This window comes from Eremomyces bilateralis, assembly GCF_010015585.1.
Source record: "Eremomyces bilateralis CBS 781.70 unplaced genomic scaffold P152scaffold_1, whole genome shotgun sequence".
In the NCBI taxonomy this organism is placed as follows: domain Eukaryota; kingdom Fungi; phylum Ascomycota; class Dothideomycetes; order Eremomycetales; family Eremomycetaceae; genus Eremomyces; species Eremomyces bilateralis.
Window position 1 is genome coordinate 1,219,286 of NW_022985067.1, and position 18,813 is coordinate 1,238,098.

At 53.5% G+C, this 18,813-nt stretch overlaps 9 protein-coding genes across 9 annotated transcripts; 5 read left to right on the forward strand and 4 right to left on the reverse strand.

Moving 5' to 3' along the window:
- Positions 1-115: 115 nt before the first annotated feature.
- P152DRAFT_463465 (NAD(P)-binding protein) lies at positions 116-1,083 on the reverse strand (the record flags this gene model as incomplete). The annotated part of the gene is made up of 3 exons (XM_033680500.1): positions 116-367; positions 425-618; positions 681-1,083. The coding sequence occupies 3 exons, from the start codon at positions 1,081-1,083 to the stop codon at positions 116-118; spliced, it is 849 nt and encodes a 282-aa protein (XP_033538871.1).
- Positions 1,084-2,478: 1,395 nt separating this feature from the next.
- Positions 2,479-3,394, reverse strand: P152DRAFT_12088 (uncharacterized protein). Its single transcript, XM_033673703.1, has one exon. It carries the CDS (start codon positions 3,261-3,263, stop codon positions 2,589-2,591), a length of 675 nt encoding a protein of 224 aa, XP_033538872.1. The 5' UTR covers positions 3,264-3,394; the 3' UTR covers positions 2,479-2,588.
- Positions 3,214-4,043, forward strand: P152DRAFT_453827 (uncharacterized protein). The gene has a single exon (XM_033678458.1). It carries the CDS (start codon positions 3,527-3,529, stop codon positions 3,860-3,862), a length of 336 nt encoding a protein of 111 aa, XP_033538873.1. The 5' UTR covers positions 3,214-3,526; the 3' UTR covers positions 3,863-4,043.
- Positions 4,044-4,287: 244 nt separating this feature from the next.
- P152DRAFT_387510 (60S ribosomal protein L6-B) lies at positions 4,288-5,147 on the reverse strand (the record flags this gene model as incomplete). The annotated part of the gene is made up of 3 exons (XM_033675889.1): positions 4,288-4,440; positions 4,514-4,852; positions 5,025-5,147. 3 exons carry the CDS (start codon positions 5,145-5,147, stop codon positions 4,288-4,290), a joined length of 615 nt encoding a protein of 204 aa, XP_033538874.1.
- A 473-nt stretch (positions 5,148-5,620) lies between these two features.
- P152DRAFT_453828 (uncharacterized protein) lies at positions 5,621-7,499 on the forward strand. Its single transcript, XM_033678459.1, has 4 exons — positions 5,621-5,743; positions 5,794-5,857; positions 5,907-6,432; positions 6,653-7,499. Exons 1-4 carry the CDS (start codon positions 5,690-5,692, stop codon positions 7,221-7,223), a joined length of 1,215 nt encoding a protein of 404 aa, XP_033538875.1. The 5' UTR covers positions 5,621-5,689; the 3' UTR covers positions 7,224-7,499.
- On the reverse strand, positions 7,150-8,149 carry P152DRAFT_453831 (transmembrane emp24 domain-containing protein 2 precursor). The gene is made up of 4 exons (XM_033678460.1): positions 8,059-8,149; positions 7,795-8,002; positions 7,554-7,741; positions 7,150-7,498 (listed from the first exon to the last, which is right to left on the reverse strand). The coding sequence occupies exons 1-4, from the start codon at positions 8,125-8,127 to the stop codon at positions 7,481-7,483; spliced, it is 483 nt and encodes a 160-aa protein (XP_033538876.1). The 5' UTR covers positions 8,128-8,149; the 3' UTR covers positions 7,150-7,480.
- An 847-nt stretch (positions 8,150-8,996) lies between these two features.
- P152DRAFT_453832 (uncharacterized protein) lies at positions 8,997-11,020 on the forward strand. Its single transcript, XM_033678461.1, has 4 exons — positions 8,997-9,418; positions 9,476-9,808; positions 10,105-10,770; positions 10,852-11,020. The coding sequence occupies exons 1-4, from the start codon at positions 9,344-9,346 to the stop codon at positions 10,981-10,983; spliced, it is 1,206 nt and encodes a 401-aa protein (XP_033538877.1). The 5' UTR covers positions 8,997-9,343; the 3' UTR covers positions 10,984-11,020.
- An 884-nt stretch (positions 11,021-11,904) lies between these two features.
- P152DRAFT_453835 (uncharacterized protein) lies at positions 11,905-12,424 on the forward strand. The gene has a single exon (XM_033678462.1). It carries the CDS (start codon positions 11,996-11,998, stop codon positions 12,356-12,358), a length of 363 nt encoding a protein of 120 aa, XP_033538878.1. The 5' UTR covers positions 11,905-11,995; the 3' UTR covers positions 12,359-12,424.
- A 1,435-nt stretch (positions 12,425-13,859) lies between these two features.
- Positions 13,860-17,602, forward strand: P152DRAFT_12876 (WD40 repeat-like protein). The gene has a single exon (XM_033673749.1). It carries the CDS (start codon positions 14,139-14,141, stop codon positions 17,151-17,153), a length of 3,015 nt encoding a protein of 1,004 aa, XP_033538879.1. The 5' UTR covers positions 13,860-14,138; the 3' UTR covers positions 17,154-17,602.
- Positions 17,603-18,813: the final 1,211 nt, after the last annotated feature.

An 18,813-nucleotide genomic window follows, 5' to 3' on the forward strand; every position in this document is an offset into this window, starting at 1 on the left:
AAAACTTCATAGACAGAGGATTTGCTACAGATATTCTAGGCAGAAGGTGGGCAAAGTCCCCAACGAGTAGTGAAACGGAGAGGATGACATTAATTTAGACCTATATATAAAACTATTACTGCGACCAGACAGTCTTGTTCTCTTCGGCAAAGGTATCAAAACTCTTTGGAGGATGACCCGTAACTGTTTCAACCGCGTCTCCCAACCTTTTTTCAAAGTTCGTCGATGCAATGACCTCAAGGTTGGTCAATAAACGTGCGACGTATTCCGACACACCGGCCTGGATCATGCCCTGGCACCGGCTGGCTTTGTCTTGCTTGACGTGCTCGATCTTGCGACCAAGGACCTTGGAAAGCGTTGCGGCAATCTGTCGATATCGTGTTAGTATTAAGTTACAAGTCTACTATGGAGAAGATGACCATACGTCATCGTATGTTAGGAGCTCGGGTCCGAGAATACGATGGTCGCAGTTGTGTGACTTCTCATCAGTTAGCGCGTGGAACGCGACTTCCGCAATGTCGTCAGCGCTGATGAAAGGAATCTGCCCATCCTGACAGGCGGTAAAGATCGTATTCAGCTGGCCGATGGTGTACAAAAGGCCCGGCTCCACTAAGTTCTCTGCGAAATGGGTGTTGTGTCAGTGGCCGAAACGTGAGATCATTTGGGAGTACGACACGCACCCATGAACCAAGACGGGCGAAGCACGCAGTAGTCGACACCCGTATTAACATAGTGCTCCCAGACCCTGCCCATTCCGTCCTGGCCAAATTGAGCTGAGCTGCCAGTACACAAAACGAAGCGCTTGACGCCCTTGTCTCTGGCAAAGTCGACGAATTTGATCATCGGCACCCAAGGCTGCGAGACACCCGGCTCCATCATGTACACGGCGTCGATGTCTCCTTTCTCGAAGGGTTTCGCCCACGTCGTCTCATCGGTCCAGTCGAACTTGATGGCCGGATATCCATGCGGCGCAGCGTCCGGTCCTCGGCGAGAGGTCAGGTGGAAGGGCTGGTTTGCAGCGCTGAGCAGCTTTGCAACGCGCGTGGTCGTTTTGCCGGTGCCGCCAATAAGAAGAATCGTCATCTTGAAGAATATGAGGAGTACAGCTTGTTCGTCGCGTTGAAAGAAGCTAAATGAATTATTTCTACCCCAAATTTCAATATTCAATCTCTTGCATAGCACGTATATATAGCACATCTCAATGCCCGAATGGTATAGACACATGGACCGGACGGCGATAGGGAAATATCTCCGCTTGCGCCGATGCGAGACCAACCCGCGCCCCGAGATACATTCATGGCCCGCAATGTTTATTCGGCAGTTAGTAATCTATCTCAGTGACAGGGTTAGCCTAAGAATGCTTGAACTTGTTGTTTAACGTTCAACACAGCATATGATTCCGCTCCCGTGATCATCACGCCGCGTTACCACCTGCTCGGGATAGGCAATCAAGAATGGTGCCCTGAATTCCTCCGCGAGTACTCACACCTTTTACGCATGCAGGTGTGGAAGAACAGTAAGACGGCCACGGCAAAACGAGCACTCCGGCCGAGTTTGCATCATTGCGTGCGACGTCATGCTCGACTATTTCCCCAACCTGTCAATACTCAATTGTTATCGTTCACGATCCAGTCGCGGACCCCTGCGCAGAGCCGTATCGGCCCATCCCCACCATGGAGCTACAGTAGCGCTGAATGGATATCCCCGCGTATGTGGACGCGGGTCGATCTGATTATCCTGTTAGACTTGTGTGAATTGTGGCCGTCTGTAACTAAAGAACTGCTTACTGATTACTGATTACTGAAGTGTGAAGGTCGAAAGACAAAGCCCTGATATTAGATACTGGTAATCAGGCGGCCGCCCGCGGTTTAACCATTTCCCCGCCTTGGCGTTAGTGATACCTACGCCTGCGCTTAACTCCAGGTCCTATCAGGAGTTCAGGACGGAGCTTCGGCCTTCAACGAAGACCGAGACTGCCAGATGCGTCAAAAACAGCCGCAGAAGGCCTCATTCGACTTCACACGAAGGTTGAAGGCTATTTCCTGCCGAAATGCTTCATAATTCATGATATTCAACCAGACAAGGTGGTCCTGTACAATGACCCGCCAGCTCATCTGTCATCGTTGGCAAGGAAAGCGGTAATTTACAATTTCCTATGAACCAGTCTCGGACTCCGTTCTCTTGAATCGTAGTCTGGCGACTCGCATGAAGGACATCTCAGATGGACATCCTTCATACTAACGACGATCCGATGCCACAGTGAATAGCAACGTCGCCGGGTGATGTTTGATGCTTGTCGCCAGTCCTGGCATCGAGGCTGGGATCGACTCTCACTCGCTCCCAGTGGCAAGGCCGCGAAAAACGTCATGGTGCATGCATGCTATGTCAGGCACCACTAACCGAAGCCTTGAGTAGTTGATCTGAAAGCTTGCATTCATCCTTTCTCACGACCAGCTTAGGCAATGAATCACCTGCATCTTCACCCTTCTTGTATATACCTTGATGGGCTTTAATTCCATGATCTAGCTCAGAGCAACCCTAGCGTCGTACACCCACTCGCGACCGCGGCGCATCCTCCATCCACGACCTTAACCCGCTCGCGACCAACCTCGACAGGTATCGCCCTCCACACCACCGCCGACCCCGAACCAAACCATGCCGCTCTCCCTCCGCCCCAGCAGCCCCTCCCCCCTCGCCCTCCTCTCCACCACCCTCACCGGCACCCTCACCACCCTCTCCCTCCTCTTCTCCACCCTCCTCCTCACCCACCACCTCCTCCTCCCCTCCCTCTCCCTCCTCCTCCTCCCCTTCCTCTCCTCCTGGTCCACCCAATTCAACCTCCTCCTCCTCTCCGCCAACTGGTGGGGTATTGCCCTCGTCCACCAGCCCCTCGCCATCGAGCTGGCCGGCACCCTGCTCGTGCGCTGCGCGTGCTTCGTGCTGCCCGCGTGCGCGGCGATGGCAGTGGATGTGTTGTTGCCGGGGGTGGCGAGCGCGGTGAAGAGGGGGGGGAAGGAGGCGTTGCCGGCGGCGCAAGGGATTGGGGGGGCGGTGGGCATCGCGATGGTGGGGGCGGTGGCGGCGGGGAATCTGCTCGGGGGGATTGCGTTGCAGGGAGGGCTGGAGTGGGTGTTGGTGGGAGTGCTGAGGAGGAAGAGCGCGTTGAGAGTCTCGGTGTGGTTGCCGATGCCGTATACCATGGCGACGGAGCTGGCGACGTGTTTCGCAGTGCGAGGGGTAAGTGGGATTTTTACCAAGCGCATTGATTTTTGCCGTTCATGTGTTTCGCCTCTCGCACGTTTAATCTGACCATTCTAACTGATCCGCACAGCTTCTACGATATGTGATCCACAGATATATCCTCCACACCCGGGTCCGCACTCCCTTAGGCTACCCATCTCAATATCACCTATCATACCAACACTACTTCACCCATCCGTTCTGCCTCCTCGCGCACTACGATCACCCGCTTCCCTACTTCCTCGGCATATGGCTTCCAACCACTCTCCCGCCCTACGCTCTACGCATGCACATCGTCACCTACCTCGTATGGACCGCGATCATCTCCCTCGAAGAGATGTTCACGTACTCGGGGTACACGATGCTACCGTGGACGGTCAGGGTCACGGGGGTGGCGGGGCGGACAGAGGCGCATTTCCTGAGCGGCGGGAAGGGGAACTATGCGCCGTGGGGGCTGTTGGATTGGGTTAATGGGACTTTGGTGGGGGAGGTGGATGAGGAGGGGAAGGTGGTCGAGGCTACGCTTCCTGGTGAGGGTGGTAGTGGGGGTAACGGGGAGAACGGGGAGATGGAAGAGCCGCCGAAGATGGGAAGGAAGGGAAGGAAGAAAAGGAATGCGTAGTTGGCATACTGGGCAATCGCGGGGTGGATGGGGGATTTTCCACTGCTTTATCTTGGATGGGACTGGGTTCGTGGCTTTCGAATTGATACCCTTGGGCAGCAGGCGTGGATAGGACAATCAATAACGATCCGGGAGCGAGCGCTCATATGCAGTCAGTCAATCCTCCGTCGGCGGGTAATCTAAATGCTTGGATTTTGCTCGAATGCGGCCCTTGAACCCGTTCCGCGTAGAATAACATGACGATGTGCATGCAACGAACCGTGCAGTAAACTCCACTTTCCCTGTGTAAGCCCTGCAGAATGTTGGATTTTATTTTGACAGTGCAGGTCGGGAGCGTTAGCCCTCCCCAGTGTCCTCCTCACTCCTTTGGCCCTTCGTGGCTCCATCCCGTTTCCTCCAACTTGACGTGGACAAGGTCCGCTCGCTTAGAACACCATCTCGTGCGGTCGGTCACCCTTGCGGAGGCTGAATGTCGATCCGAGAAGGTCGATGAGCATCGGGGTCTTCTTCAGGGCTGCTAGCAGTTTCTGGTCGACGGCTTTCTGGTCTTCCGCGCGGCCGCTGCTGACCTGCTTGGGCTATGACAATATGTTAGATGTGTCCCTTGCGTCGATGTAATTTTATCCACAGGATCGGAGCGAGACAACGTACCGCTGGCTTCTCTCCCTGCTTGAAGAAGGCATCCTCGCCGGCCTTGTTCGATTCCTTATCGGCGGTGAAGTATCCCTCAACGCTGACCTTCTCCAGAACCTTCTCGTCCACCACGCCCTTCAAGTCCACTCTCGTCTGGGTCGCAATGACGTACCGGGCATTCACTCTGCGCAGAGGAACGCCGTTGACTTTGAAGGGACCGGTCACGAGCAGCACACCCTGGCCGAGGTGCTTGAGGAGGACCACGCGCTTGCCCCGGAAGCGGCCAGCCAAGAGGATGAGGACGGTGCCGGGTTGGAGGGATTGGCGGAGTTTGGTCGGGCGGATGGTTTTGCGGACCTGCGACCATGAAGGCATACAGTCAGTCTTGTTTCACACAATGCAATTTCGATGGTTTGTGATGGAGGAGGTGGTCCTCGAATTTGATATCGCGCACAGTGTGCTCGGCACGCAAATCCAGCGACCACGACGCCCATCGACATCTCAGAACCGGACAGCGAATGTTTCTCACCTGCTTCGGCTTCGGGTCATCATCCGTAGGATAATACTTGGAGGCCTTCTGGCTCGCGGCCGGGATGGTCCTCTCCCCCTTCCCGAACTTCTTCGTTGTCGGCTGCTCCTGGGTGGCCGACATTATGGCGAAGGGACTTCCTGCTCCAGGGAATTCCTCGAAAAGAAACCTCGGCGAACGGGAGGTATCCGGGTCGAAATGGGAATGTTGTGGTGGTGGGTGAAGTGTGCGGAGAGTGGGAAGGTTGATGTTGGGCGGGAGTTGGGGAGGTGAAGGAGGTCTCGCTTCGTGCGCCAAATCCTGTGATGCCAAGTGTGTGGACTGTGGGTGGGCTCGCTTCTCGGGTTTTTCCGCGAATCTGCCGGTGGCCACCCACGCCACGCCTGATGCCTCAGCAGTGTGGCGTAGATAATGTCACGTGATTTTGTGGATCTTATCACGTGTGCTTTGCTTTAGATCACGTGCACTGAGATCCCAGAACATTCCCACATATCACGTGCGCCGTTCCCATCTTGAAATCCAGTCCCAATCCAATCCCCAGCTATTACTGTACAGCTTCATGCCATCCAGACTTGAGCTTCGTTCAGCTTCACTTTTGCTCTTTTCATACTGTACCTATTAGCACCGGAACCAGACATAGCTCCGGCTTCTACAATCCTCCCATAATGGCGTCAATCACCCCTCTCATAACCTTCAGAGCCGGCAAATGCGAGTACGACGTCAGTGGCCATTGCGACCCTTCCGCCTACAGAGTACTGATTGTTTACAGGAGGGCACCCAGAAATTCAAGGCGATCCCGACTCCAGGTTTCGTATACCTGTATGCCAGTGATGGTATGATGCGCAATATATCCCCCTATGATTTCCACTCACTCTTCTCCAGATCTCATCAACTTCTGCTGGCGGCCGACCTCCGCTCCGATCGACCAACCCGAGCTCGAACTCATGATGATCCCGAGTGACGGCACCTTCTGGCCGTACATGGACCCCGTCATCAAGAACCCCTACGAAAACCTGACCGCGGGAAACGTCAAGTCCCCGACCAACGGCCGCATCTTCGTCCTCAAGTTCTCCTCGTCGTCACAACGCCACATGTTCTGGATGCAATCCGGCGGCCTCCGGGACCAGCCCAGCGTCTTCACCAAGCAGGATCTGTTCTTCGGGCACGTAGTGAACACGCTACTGGTAGAGGGGCCGGATGTGGATACCCAGGAGATGTATCGGGAATACAAGTCCGGCGGGAATCCGCCGCATGGGGACGAGGATGAGAATATGGAGGATGCTGAACAGCCGGAACCGCAGCATGACAGACGGAACAGCACCGGTGGAGCGGGGCCAGACGCGACGGGCGGGGATGTCCGAGACGAGGGAGAAGATGCCAGGGAGGGTGGAGCAGATGGCGCTCGAGCGTAGGTGATTCCATTCGGTTGTGCATCGCGGTTGGCGTTCTTTGTGAGCCTAGAAATCTCGAAGTTATTTGGCGTTTGTCGATGGCGCTCCAAGGCGTTTTGAAGAGTCTACCGAAAAATCAAGCATTACCCGCAGTGTTGCTGCATGATGTATTAGAATAGACGCAACGCTGTCATCTATTATATTCAATGTCACCCGGCTGACCCTTTATTCCGATAGTCGAGGTGCAACCACTGCCCAGTCCCAGGCCGCTCCGTCCGACGCCTCCCAAGCAGTCCAGAACTTCCTCAAATCCCTGAACGGTGGCCAAGCCCCTCCCCAGCAACAAGGCGGGAAACTCTACACCACGCTGAACGACCTCCTTCCCCCATCCACCACGATCCCACTCATCGAGACCGCGTCCCCCGACTTCATCGACCGTTTATCATCCCACCTCCCCCGTACTATCCTTCTTCTAGAGGTTGGCGGCGAAGAAATGGCGGACATCGACCCCGACTCGGACGTCGCGGACGCCATTGTGGAATCGATCGACACGGATCAGAAACGGGAGATTTTGCGGCGCGTGTTGCGGTCGCCGCAGTTGGTGCAGAGTTTAGGGGTCCTGACGGCCGCACTGAGGGACGGCGGCTTACCGATGATCAGCGATGCGCTGAAGTTGAAGGTGGATAATGGGGGTTATGTCAGAGGGGGGACGATGCCGATGGGAGGCGGGGATGCCGTGGAGGCGTTTGTGGAAGGGGTCAAGAAGACGGCGGAGGGGAAAGGGGACGAGGATGTGGAGATGAGCTAAGGGGAAGATGGATCACTTGGAGTCGCGGATATATGAGCACTGGAGTGCGACTCAAATTAGGATCGAGGTACATTCCTTCATTCCACTCGAGGGAACCGAGATGCACATCTCATTGCATCATAAACATACACCGATAGCCTGCAACGCCGGCAGAGACCCGATGCGCCTCCGAATGCTGACTCATTCCGTTTGATCTGCTCGATCTGCGGATTCCTGGTTTGTACAAAAGACGACTCAACGAAATTAATAGAACCAAATCAAACGACGCGCTTGACCTATAGTGGATATCATTAGCGACGCGGCTCCCAACCCATCCGGAAACAAACGTACCTCGAAGAATCGCTTCAGCCACCACACTTGGAAAATACTCTGCCCAATGAAGATGGCCATCTGGATGGTACTCCACCACTTGACTCTCGAGTTCGTGCTCTCCGCCGTATTACGATGCACCCGTTCCCTCACAATGATATAGCTCTGCTCATCCTTGACTTGTGAGACCAGCTCCGACAGCTGGCGAACTATTCCTTCCATCAGCAAGACTCACAAACCCATCATTACGTCCGGTCCTTACCCTCTTTTTCCAGGGGGTCCTGCGGTGCCTCCGACTCCGGCACGTAGACGATGCCGTGCACATTGAACGACACCTCCTTCGTGTTCGCCGACCAGGCCTCGTTGCTGAAGCAGTACATATACCGGCCGTCCGCGTGTGCAATGAAGGAGTGGTCGCCCATGGACGTGGCTCGTTCGTGGATTTGGTTGGCGCCGGATGGGGTTTGGATCTATTGGCGTGTGAGAATCCAACCATGCTTAGAACTCTGTGAAAACGTTTCCGTACCCAAAAGTCAATTTCCAGATTCCCGCTCCCCCCGAATTCCCGATCGCCCACTTGGTACGTAACCGTCATCTTGTCCTCCGCGTGCAGCTCCTCGTGGAAGCATTCTCGCGAATGCGCTTTGAGTTGGATGTTGTGCGCGACGGATATTTGAAAAACGCTGAAAAGTATGGCCAGGAGGCCACCTGCAAATAGTTTCATCGTGGGAAAATGGGCGGGGGTGGGAGCTGGAGAGTCGTGGTGTTGCTGTGGACTTTCTGATAGTTGTCCAGTTCACGGGTCATGACAGCTCGTTGGAATGTGAATCGGCGGAACTCCGGGTTATCTCCGGCAGAACCTCTGACGTTGGTCCAACCCGACAGACAAAAGCGTGTTGGATGACTTCGATCTTAACGTCACGCAAATATCTTGCACTGTAGTATTGACGTTTACAGCAGGCAAACTACCACAGCCGGGACCTGTGGTGTTTTCGAATGGATGCCAAAATGTCATCACATTTCAGGACGATGAGTCTACCAGAAATTGGGTGCGCTTCCATGCAACAAGTGCCGAAAGGTCAAGAGTGGGATAACTGATTCTAACATCACAACCTTTATCTCTCATTTTCTGGCCTATTTGTGTTCAGAATTGACGGATGGAGCTACAGGTTTTCACATAGGCACCTTAGATGCATGGGCCAGGGATATAAAATGCACCCGAGTTCTATCGGATCTGCTTCAGGGCTTCCAGTTATGAATGAAGCACATCGTCAAGAGCGCCATGGACGGCATCATCTGTACACCATGGGCGGCATCAGCTGTAGGAGAATGGGAAATGGCATTCCTAGTGTAGTCTGAGCTAGCCTTTGTTCAGAAGAAGATTCAGTGTAGTCCCTTGGTGGGAGCGAAACCGTCGATATTGGAGTGTGATATTCACCCGATTCAAGATGGACACGGACCTTCACATCCACAGAAGGTTGCTTGAACTCGGTGAAGTATCCGATGAAGTATCCGATGAAAGACTATCTTATCGGGCGTTCCTTCCTGGCGAATGTAGCGCACGTGGTCTGGAAGGAGCATATGGTGAATGCGTGTTTCGTTTCTATCGGCCTCTTCTCGGTGTTTTGCTTCTCTTTTCACGATATCCACATCTCCAGCTCAGCCAATGCGAATTTCTTCATTTACATTTTCCTATTTCGAGCATGTCGCACTGTCGGTAAAGACGCAGTCAATCTCTCTTCTATTCCAAGCTCTTTTATCAAAGTACCGGAGATCAACCTGTGTCAACACTGAACCGCCATCGAATTATCATGGGTATCTTTGGCACTTACCATATCTATCCAAAGGACCGTTGCGTTGTCCGAAAGTCCACTGGAGTGCGCCCAGTAAGTTGGTTGCATTCTCTAGAAGCATCTGTGAAGAAATACTCATCGTTGTGCAAGACTGGCCACACCCGTCACGGTGTTCAGCAGGCTCATCGCCGAGAGCAGCCGCCAACCTACTCGGAATCGGTTGCAGGGCCTACACCTTCATGGGTTGGCCACAGCAACCACAGCCAGTATGGCCAGAAGCCAGGCTTACTTCCGAATAGCACTTGTGACAAGCAATGCGAGATTCTTCGCTACATTTGCCCGCACGGGGTGGTATTTAAGTGTGTTGGAGTGAATCGGTCCAGTTCGAAACCTCGGCCACATTGCAGATATTGCGATGATGGCAAACGACCACCGGCACCTGCTTCTGTGTGTTCTATGCCCCAGATCGGGTCCAGCCCATGGGTGGGTGAATTTACTTTTCTTAACACTTCAGTTTAAACGCAAACCCTAAAACAATCTCATCGACTATGAACATCACTCAGCCATGCTCTACTCTACTCACTTTCCCCTTCAACACGCATTCAAAACGTTGGTCAATACAACCAATTCCAAGAATATGCTCTCAACTACAATCCTTCAATCACCCAGGCTTTTCAAATCCCTGATCTCATTTCCTTAACACAATGCCTCGACGTTTTTTAACTCCTCCCTGGCGCGCCCCTCGTGCCTTCTACATCGCTGACCGCGGTTGGACTCAGGTACATCCTGACGACCGCTACCAGGACGCCACCGGCAATTGGGTCCACGCTCCCGGGTACGGTCAGCAGAACAATCGACACAGTGCTCTGCAGCCCGATCCACAGTCGCAAACCCCGCCTTACCCGGGATATCCAGGGTATCCAGGATATCCGGGCTATCCCGTCCCGCCTGTTGAGCGTGCTAAAACGCCCGAAGCCTCGCCACCGCCACCAACGGCCGAAGCTCCTGCTGCTGAAGATCCCCCTGAGGAGATAACATTTACCAAAGAGCAAGACGACGTGATCCTCATCCTCAAGTCACAAGGCAACAGGTCCTGGAAGCAGATCGCACTAGGCATTGGTCTCCCTGAAACCGCGAAAGATGTCGTCCGTCAACGCCATCATGAACTTATGAAGCAGGGAGTCAAGGTGCCCAATCAAGGTGGAAACAAGAGCCAGAACGGCGGAAATGGTGGGAAGAAGAAGAAGAAGAAGGGAGGGGATGGTGGGAACGGTGGGATGAAGAAGGATGACGACGATGATGACAGGAGCGAGAACGATGAGAACGGCAAGAACGGCAGGAACGGAAAGCAGAGTGGAGGAGAAGAACAAGGCCAGAAGAACCATTGGGCTACAGTTGACCCGTACAAGGGCGTCTTCGACGGCCGCCGACCCGATCCAGGGACTGTATGTCTCCCCGACTCACTTCCCAATCCTCATACCACCCAGCTCTGGCTTCGTTCGATCACCCACTGACATCTCGTGTAGATTGCGAGGATGGAGGCGTTGCTCGATGACGGCGGCAAGTACGAACGCATGGCTTCGCAATACTTCACGGAGACCGGGAAGCTCATCAGCTCGGATGTTTTCCGGCGCATGGATGAGGCGAAGAGGAGGTAGGGGAAGATGGGGGGAGAGCCTATGGCGGAGGGCGGAAAGAAGGAGGCTGAGAAGGGGAGTGATATGGAAAAAAGGTATGGGGATAGGGATAGGGATGGGGATAGGGATAGGGATGGGGATGGGGATGGGGATGAGGATTGAAAAGAAGGAGTAGAGGATGACAAAAGCGATTCATGATTTATGCGGCGCAATTATTGTTGGAGTGGCCGGACTAACGTATTTTTACTTTTCCGATGCTCATTAATCGTTCCTGAATGGTTTGTACTGTACCAATCCCGTTCATGTTACGTATATTAAGCACAATGTTACGATTATGGCAATCAGGGGATCCCTTTCTGTCAATCCATTTCAAACTCCTTCTGTGCGTCCACACAATCATATCATATGTCCGTTATCGCCAACAAAAGCGGTGAACTCCTTCGGATTAGGCGAGTCAAGCCTCTAATAGCTCACCGAGAATCGAAGAGCATATCCCTCTGTATTGAGCCGACTTCAAGGACAGCTGTCACACCAATAGTAGTAGTATATAAACAGCAGATCGAGGCGGATATTTACGCCCTTGTCAAGACGTTTCACCTGCGGAGTTTCGGGATCCAAATTGCAGCTTGAAGGTAGATAATCCAGATCGAAGTCGCTTGTGGATTCGTGACCTCTTCCTCATATTTTATCGCTCTAGTACCTTGATATGAAAACTGGTGTTTAGCTATTCTTCAGCGAAGTTAAGGGCTCCATCGAGGACGGCAAGATGGCTTGCAGATCATGTGAACACCCCTGGCTGCCGACCATCCTGGTCATCGTGGGGTCGGCGTCAGTTTCATGGTTGGGCACATGAGCCTAGGATTTATATTGCGCTCGGCCACAATTAATCTATTTTCTTGTAGCACGATATGCATGGCAAGACTTCTGGCCAACGTGGTCAATTCGACGATGGTGGCTCTTAAAATGCCGTCGGGGAACTCAAACATTCTCCCACCATTATACGAAGAGCTTCTTCGTTTCTTCGCTGGACACTATGGTTTTCGGAACGCCCAGCCTTCGCACGCTGCTGACGGTTTCATTGCTTGGGGTAACGCAGGTGGTATCGGGTGCGAAAAGCGATGGATGCTACAAGGATTTCCTGAAGGATTTCAAACCGGACAACGGATACCCAAGCCATAAACACACGATTGGTGATCGCTCTGTGCGCACTTTCTTGCCTCCAAACTACCAGAAAGACGAGCCTAATCCTCTCATTCTTGCCTTTCATGGCCGAGATATGTCTTCGAGGGGAATGGAGGTAACGACGGGCCTTAGCGATGGAGAGAGGAATCCCGATCATGTGGTCATATATCCAGCAGCTATAGATGTAAGTCGCGATCTCTTGGTTGTTCAATGATCATCGCTAATCCAACCCAGGGGAAATGGCTCTCGGATCCAATGCGGCCGAATATGTCAGAGGTCGGATTCCCGCAGTTCGAGGACGAAATGAGCTTCATCTATGGCTTGGTACAGTACTACTCGTCCAAGCTATGCATTGACACCAGCCGGATATACGCGACCGGTCTCGGGACCGGTGGCGGCATGGCCGCGATGATGGCATGCGACCCCGAGATTTCTCAGACCCTCGCCGGGATTGGTGCTGTTTCCGCAGGTCTTTACAAACCCGAGTCAGAAAACGGGCCATGGCCAGAGTGCAAACCACACTGGCAACCTCTTCCGGTGCTCGAGATCCACGGTGAAAAGGACATGGAGTTCGATTATTACGGAGAGGCAGGGTATAATACGGGCGAGAGACCTGCGGTGTCCCAATGGTTAATCGAATGGGCGATGCGGCAAGGATGCGGCATGCCAAGAGCAAGGCCGCAACCGCACGCGTCGATTAATGCAACGTTTGTTACGAAGCTAACGCATGGGACGATCAGCGAGGGTGTCGTCCATAAAGGAGGTGCTGTTCGAGCTGCTTATAGATGCAATGCCAACATCAACCATGAACAGGGAGACCTGGAAGCTGCAGAACAAATCCTGCAGGCGGAGGCTGATGCCCCTATTACCGCTCTACACTACCTCCTGAAGAAGCAAGAGCACGGCTGGCTGAATGTCAAACTACCGGTGGAGGAATCTGTACTGATTAATAAGAAGGAAGTGTTCACAGAGGGGGAGCCTGAATTTGACACCACTGCTGTGGTGCTCGACTGGTTCCGCGGCCATCGCTTACCCGAAGGGGACGAAATGGCCGAGTCGTCAGAAAGGATGGCCCAGTGGTACATTGACGAAGTAAAGCGACAGGAGGAGGCACTTAAGAAACTCATGGCGAAGAAGGAAGAAAACGACGCAGAGGATCAGATAGCGGATATCGTCCAGAAGATCAAGGAGAAGCAAGCGGAGATGGCAGCAAAGAATGAAACAGTCGAGTGGCAGATCGGCACGGACTCGCAGACCGTGGAGGATATTCCATCTGGTGAAGATGAGACGGAACATACGCCAACTGACTCAGAGGCTGCGGACTCAATCCCACAGCATCAAGTGCCTATTGTGGCGGATGAAGATGAAGAGGAGTCCGCCAAAGAAGACTCGAAAACTACAGTTACGGTTAAGAAAGGTTCCAAGAAACTGACAAAGGGTTCCGAGACGACGACAACACGAGATGAGCTCTAGATACTGTATATGTACCTAGTTAATGAATCAAAAACCCCATTCACTCCAAATGACTCTTCAAAGTTGGAATTGGGGGTGACGGGCTGCTTTCGGCTCCTGTTCGGATGACATTTACTGGAACATCATGACCAACACGTGCGATTAACGTACGCAATTAATGGATGCCATCGAGCATATGATGATAAACAAAAGCAACAATATTCCCGATTGATGAACATGATGATAATGATAACAACAGTAAGAATGACAATCTGAGTCTTGGGTGAAGTCGACGATCACGAAAAGTTGGTGCCTGGGGTGACGTCACGTGCCGACGTGAGGCTCCTCAAGGACCCCTGCTCCGTGTCGAAAATTATCAACCCCAAAATTTCAGATCGGCAAACATTTCGACTTCCGTCAATACCCCAAATACCAAACTAGCGATATACTGTACAAAATGAATTGCCTCTAGTGCCTTGCTAAGGTACCCGGAGAGCATATATTTTGGAAGTCGCGTGTCGATATATAAACCGACGCTCACAATGGACATCCATCGTTGCCGCTTCGTCGATTTCCCGCCCTCCGCAATCAATTGTCTGGCTTTCTCGCATACCGATTCCCTTCCTTCCGATTCATACAATCCGGCGGTGAGACTTGCGGTGGGTCGAGCGAATGGCGATATCGAAATCTGGAATCCGAATCGCGGAAGCTGGGTGCAAGAGACCGTGTTCCGCGGCGGGAAGGACAGAAGCATAGAGGGGTTAGCTTGGGTTGCCACAGACGATGACGAAGAGGAGGATACCACCGTCTCACAACAAGAATGGAGGCAGAGACCAAGGCGGATGAGGCTGTTCAGCTTTGGATACTCAAGCTCGGTGACAGAATGGGACCTCGCGGCAGGACTGCCACTGCGGGAATCCACCGGTAACCACAGCGATGTCTGGTGCATGGCAGTTCAACCCGCATGGAAGCCGACATTCGACAAAGACGGCAAGCTGATTGCAAGAGAGGGAGAATTCAAAGGGCAAAACATTGCAATTGGGTGTGCGGACGGCCGAATCGCGCTTCTCTCAACTGACAACGACGACCTCCAGTTTTCCCGGTTCATCTGGCAAAACACAAAATCCAAAGGAAGAGCATTAGGGATGGCTTTCAAGGACCGGAACATACTTGTCGTGGGGTTTGCGGATTCGAGGATACGAATTTTCGACACGCGAACCGGTCACATCTTGCAGACAATTGCCGTCGGTATAGGAGCGCAACCAGGTCCGAAAGAGGTGCTGGTATGGGCAGTCAAATGCCTTCCGAACGGTGACATCGTTACTGGCGACTCGACCGGCTGTCTCTATGTGTGGGATGGCAAACGTTATTCCCAGTTACAAAAGATCCAAGCTCACGATGCGGACATCCTGGACATTGTTTCGAGCGCCGATGGGTCGGCCTTATATTCCGTTGGCATTGACCGAAAACATTGCTTATACGAACTCGAAGAGATCCCCGGCGGCCATGGTCTGAAGCGATTCGTAAAGAAGGGACACAACCGCTATCACGACAACGATGTGAAATCAATCGCCGCATACGAAAGCAAGGGCATCAGCATTGCAGTGTCGGGTGGTCTAGACAGCAAGCTAGTAGCCATTCCTCTACGAGAGCGACTCAGGCAGGAACACCTTACACTTCCTGGCTTACCGCACTCTCAAGCGCTTGTATCAAGCCCTCAAAAGCGCTTGCTGTGTAGCTGGTGGGATCAGGAGGTCAATATCTGGAGGCTGAAACCATCAGGTGGTGTGGTCGACAGCACGGAGCCTCCACATGAGCTACTCTCGCGAATAGCTTTGAAGGGCGAGGAGAACATCTCCAGTGTCGACATTTCCTACGACGGTTCGCTACTTGCCGTATCATCAGCTGCAGAAGTTCGGATCTTCCAACTCCGCCTCCTAAAAAAGCCAGACCCCGAGGAAGATTACTTAGAAATCGATGTCCTCCGGATACGGAAGCTTGACATCCCAATAGGCTTACGCAACACCGGGGTACGCCTTGTCAAATTCTCGCCTGACGGAAAATGGCTTGCGGTTGTCCGTGCTGATAGCTCCGTCATTGCCGCGCATTTCATTCTGGAAGGCCTATCCGATGAGGACCGAGAAGCGGGGCGAGTTTCGAAGATCAAGTGCCATTCGAAGGTGTTCAAACTCCGACGAGCATCGCGGTCGAAGTCAAAAGGGAACGAGGAGAACGCGTCAGCGTCGCACATTACGTGGGGTGCTTATCTGGACTCGATTGCGCGAGTATGCTTTTCTCCGGACAGTCAAATGCTGGCAGCCAGCGATCTGAACGGTCGAGTGGACAGCTGGGCTCTATCCGAGGCGACACCTGGCACACTGGCCCACACGAACGGGGTAGCCAAGAAGCGCACATCGTCGTCATCGTCCGAATCTGAAAGCGAGTCAAGCAGCGGTGAAGAATCCACTAGCGAAGATGAAGCCATCCCGGGACCGAATGGACAATCCCTAACCAACGGCACTGCGACCATCCAAAAATGGAAATCCAACCCGTCCACCCCGTCTCTCCCCCAACTCCCCTCGCCCGCAATCCTCATCTCCTTCCGCCCCTTTCCAACCCCCTCCACCCAAAACGATGCCTCTCCCCACTCCCAACCCTACCACCTCATGCTCCTCACCAGTACCCACCAATTCTACGAATTCGACCTCCTCACCGGCCACCTCACCGCCTGGAGCCGCCGCAACCCCCCCACCCACCTCCCCGATGATTTCACCCGCATCAAACACCGCGCCATCGGCTCCCAATGGCACGTCTTCCACGCCGGCGCGTCCGTAACCCAGCGCCTGTGGCTTTGGGGTCATTCCTGGGTCGGCATGCTCGACATGGGCCGCGACTTCCCCGCAGGAGGGAAGGCCGTCGAAGCCACGCCGCGGAAGAAGCGGAAGGGTAGCCACGTCGCAGACCGCGCGGACGACGCGCCGCCGACGCCTGGATCGGCGCACAAGCGGCGGAAATCGCACGCCACCGGCGCCGGCGACGCGATCCGGCCGGATAAGTTGATGGGGCTGCAGCAGACGATGACGGTCACCGTGGGCGGCACCGGGAATACGCGGGAGGTCGACCTGAGCGGTGGGAAGAAACCCTACGCCCACGACGACGGGGATGGAGACGAGAACGACGAGGCGATCGACATTCGCGGACTGCAACTGGGCGCGAAAGCGCGGGCGGGAGCGGACGGCGAGGACGCGCGGATGGACGCGGTCGCTAAGAGCGGTGTCGCTTCATCGGGCAAGGGCGCCGACGAGGGGAGAAAAGGGAAGGGGGGGCAGGAAGTGACGCGGTGGTTCACGTTTAAGTACCGGCCGATTGTCGGGATCGCGCGGCTCGAAGGGGGCCATGCGGTGGAGGACGATCAGCAACTTGTGAACGGCGATGGAGAGGGTGCGCTCGCGCGGATGGCGGGCGATGATGAGCGGGTGTTGGAGGTGGCCGTGGTGGAACGGCCGGAGTGGGAGGTGGAGATGCCGGGGAGGATGGAGGGACCGTATGGGAAGTGAGGGAAGGACGAGGGGATCTTGCATACTTGGAGTTTTTTGTGGGAGATTCGAGCATCCGGATGGATGGGAGGGGCGAAGGTGTTGTAATTACTGTGTGGATAGGCATGTTGGTGGTCATTCCCCTGCATTCTGGTGGGTGGCACTGATCTGACTGAACGACCCATCCCTCATCAGGCGATCTAGAATTTGATTTTTCTATCCATGAAGCACGGCTAGTATCACCTTGTTTCTACTCTTCATCACCTCCTCTACTCTCCCTAGGCCCCACCCTTAATCATATTCTTCTCGAGCCCTTGATCCAACGTCCCCGTGGCTGATCGGCACGCGGCCGATCGCGTGGCAAACGCAACTGAAACCTCGGTGGAAGGGAAAAATCAAGGTCATATGCAGGCTCTTGAGTGAAAATTTTCTGTCCCGAGACGCGCAATGCCATGATTGATAATTTGTACGGCGTACATACCACCTACCAGGTTCGGATATCTGTGCGATGCGGATCTCCCGACCGCGCACGCAAGCGCTCTAGATGCTGCCGCGCTTCGAGATGGCGGAGATCTTTTAGTTGAGATTCCTAGGCGAGGGGTGGGTCAAAGTGGATTGCATTTATTTATTGCTCTTGAGGTTCATCGGAGCGGGCACAAAGCGTTGTGAAGTGGCGAATTCGCGGTGTCAGAGAAGGTCAAGGTAGGAGATTGTACCGAGGAGTCAGGCAAGTGATGTGGAAGTAGTACGCACGTATACCTCGCGGCTCGCAAGTCACGATGATTTTGGAAACGGCCGTGCCTTGGGTATACGTACTAGTGAATATCGAATCGACCTCCGCAATGATGACCGTTTATGAAGAGGCTGAGGATTTTCATGGTGTCTTGGCAAGCCTTGTCCAACGGGTAGAAACAGTCCGATGACAGATGGTCTCACCAATCTTGTAACAAGCTCGATCTTAACTCACGTATTAGAAATCATCGTTGATAATCCAAGAATGCACGGGTGGATTAAACACGCCGATGGAGTCGTCCGCCTATGGTTTTCCGCGATGGCTCACGATGAGGGGAGGTTTGTCGGAGATTCGAAGATGAATGTCAAGAACTCGGGATTGATTATCCCAGGTTACAAATCGCGATATTTCAAGTGGACAGTCCCAGGCATGCCAAGGAACTAGGTCTTCTCTTCAAACAATGAAGGATGTGATGCTAACCGGATGAAGGCTACAATATTATCAATTAAATCTGTCAGAAACTCAGGCCAATACATGCAGTCAGTGGTTCATCAGCATTAAGCATGCATGGAGGCCCAGAACCTCTGAATCTTGTTTTATCCGCCACGAGAGCTGCTTGCACATCGCAACTACTAAGCATGCGGGCCATCGGATTTAGTGGATGAGGCGGAAACCGAGAGATCGGATGTTACCAACCTTGAAGTATGAGTCGAGGTGTTCGTGATACATACCTTTCTCATTATCTAAATCCACATGTTCCAACAGCGGAGTAATATCCAACAAAATGTGGAGATGATTGGGATGATCCAAATTCTAAACCTCGAGCCATCGATACAGGATTCATACCCGATATTCCTTCTGCGACTACGGGCCGATAAATCCTCCTATTTGGGACGCGTATCTTCGGCGAACGGGGTTGCGTGCCTATGGGGACTAGGGAGGAGCCAG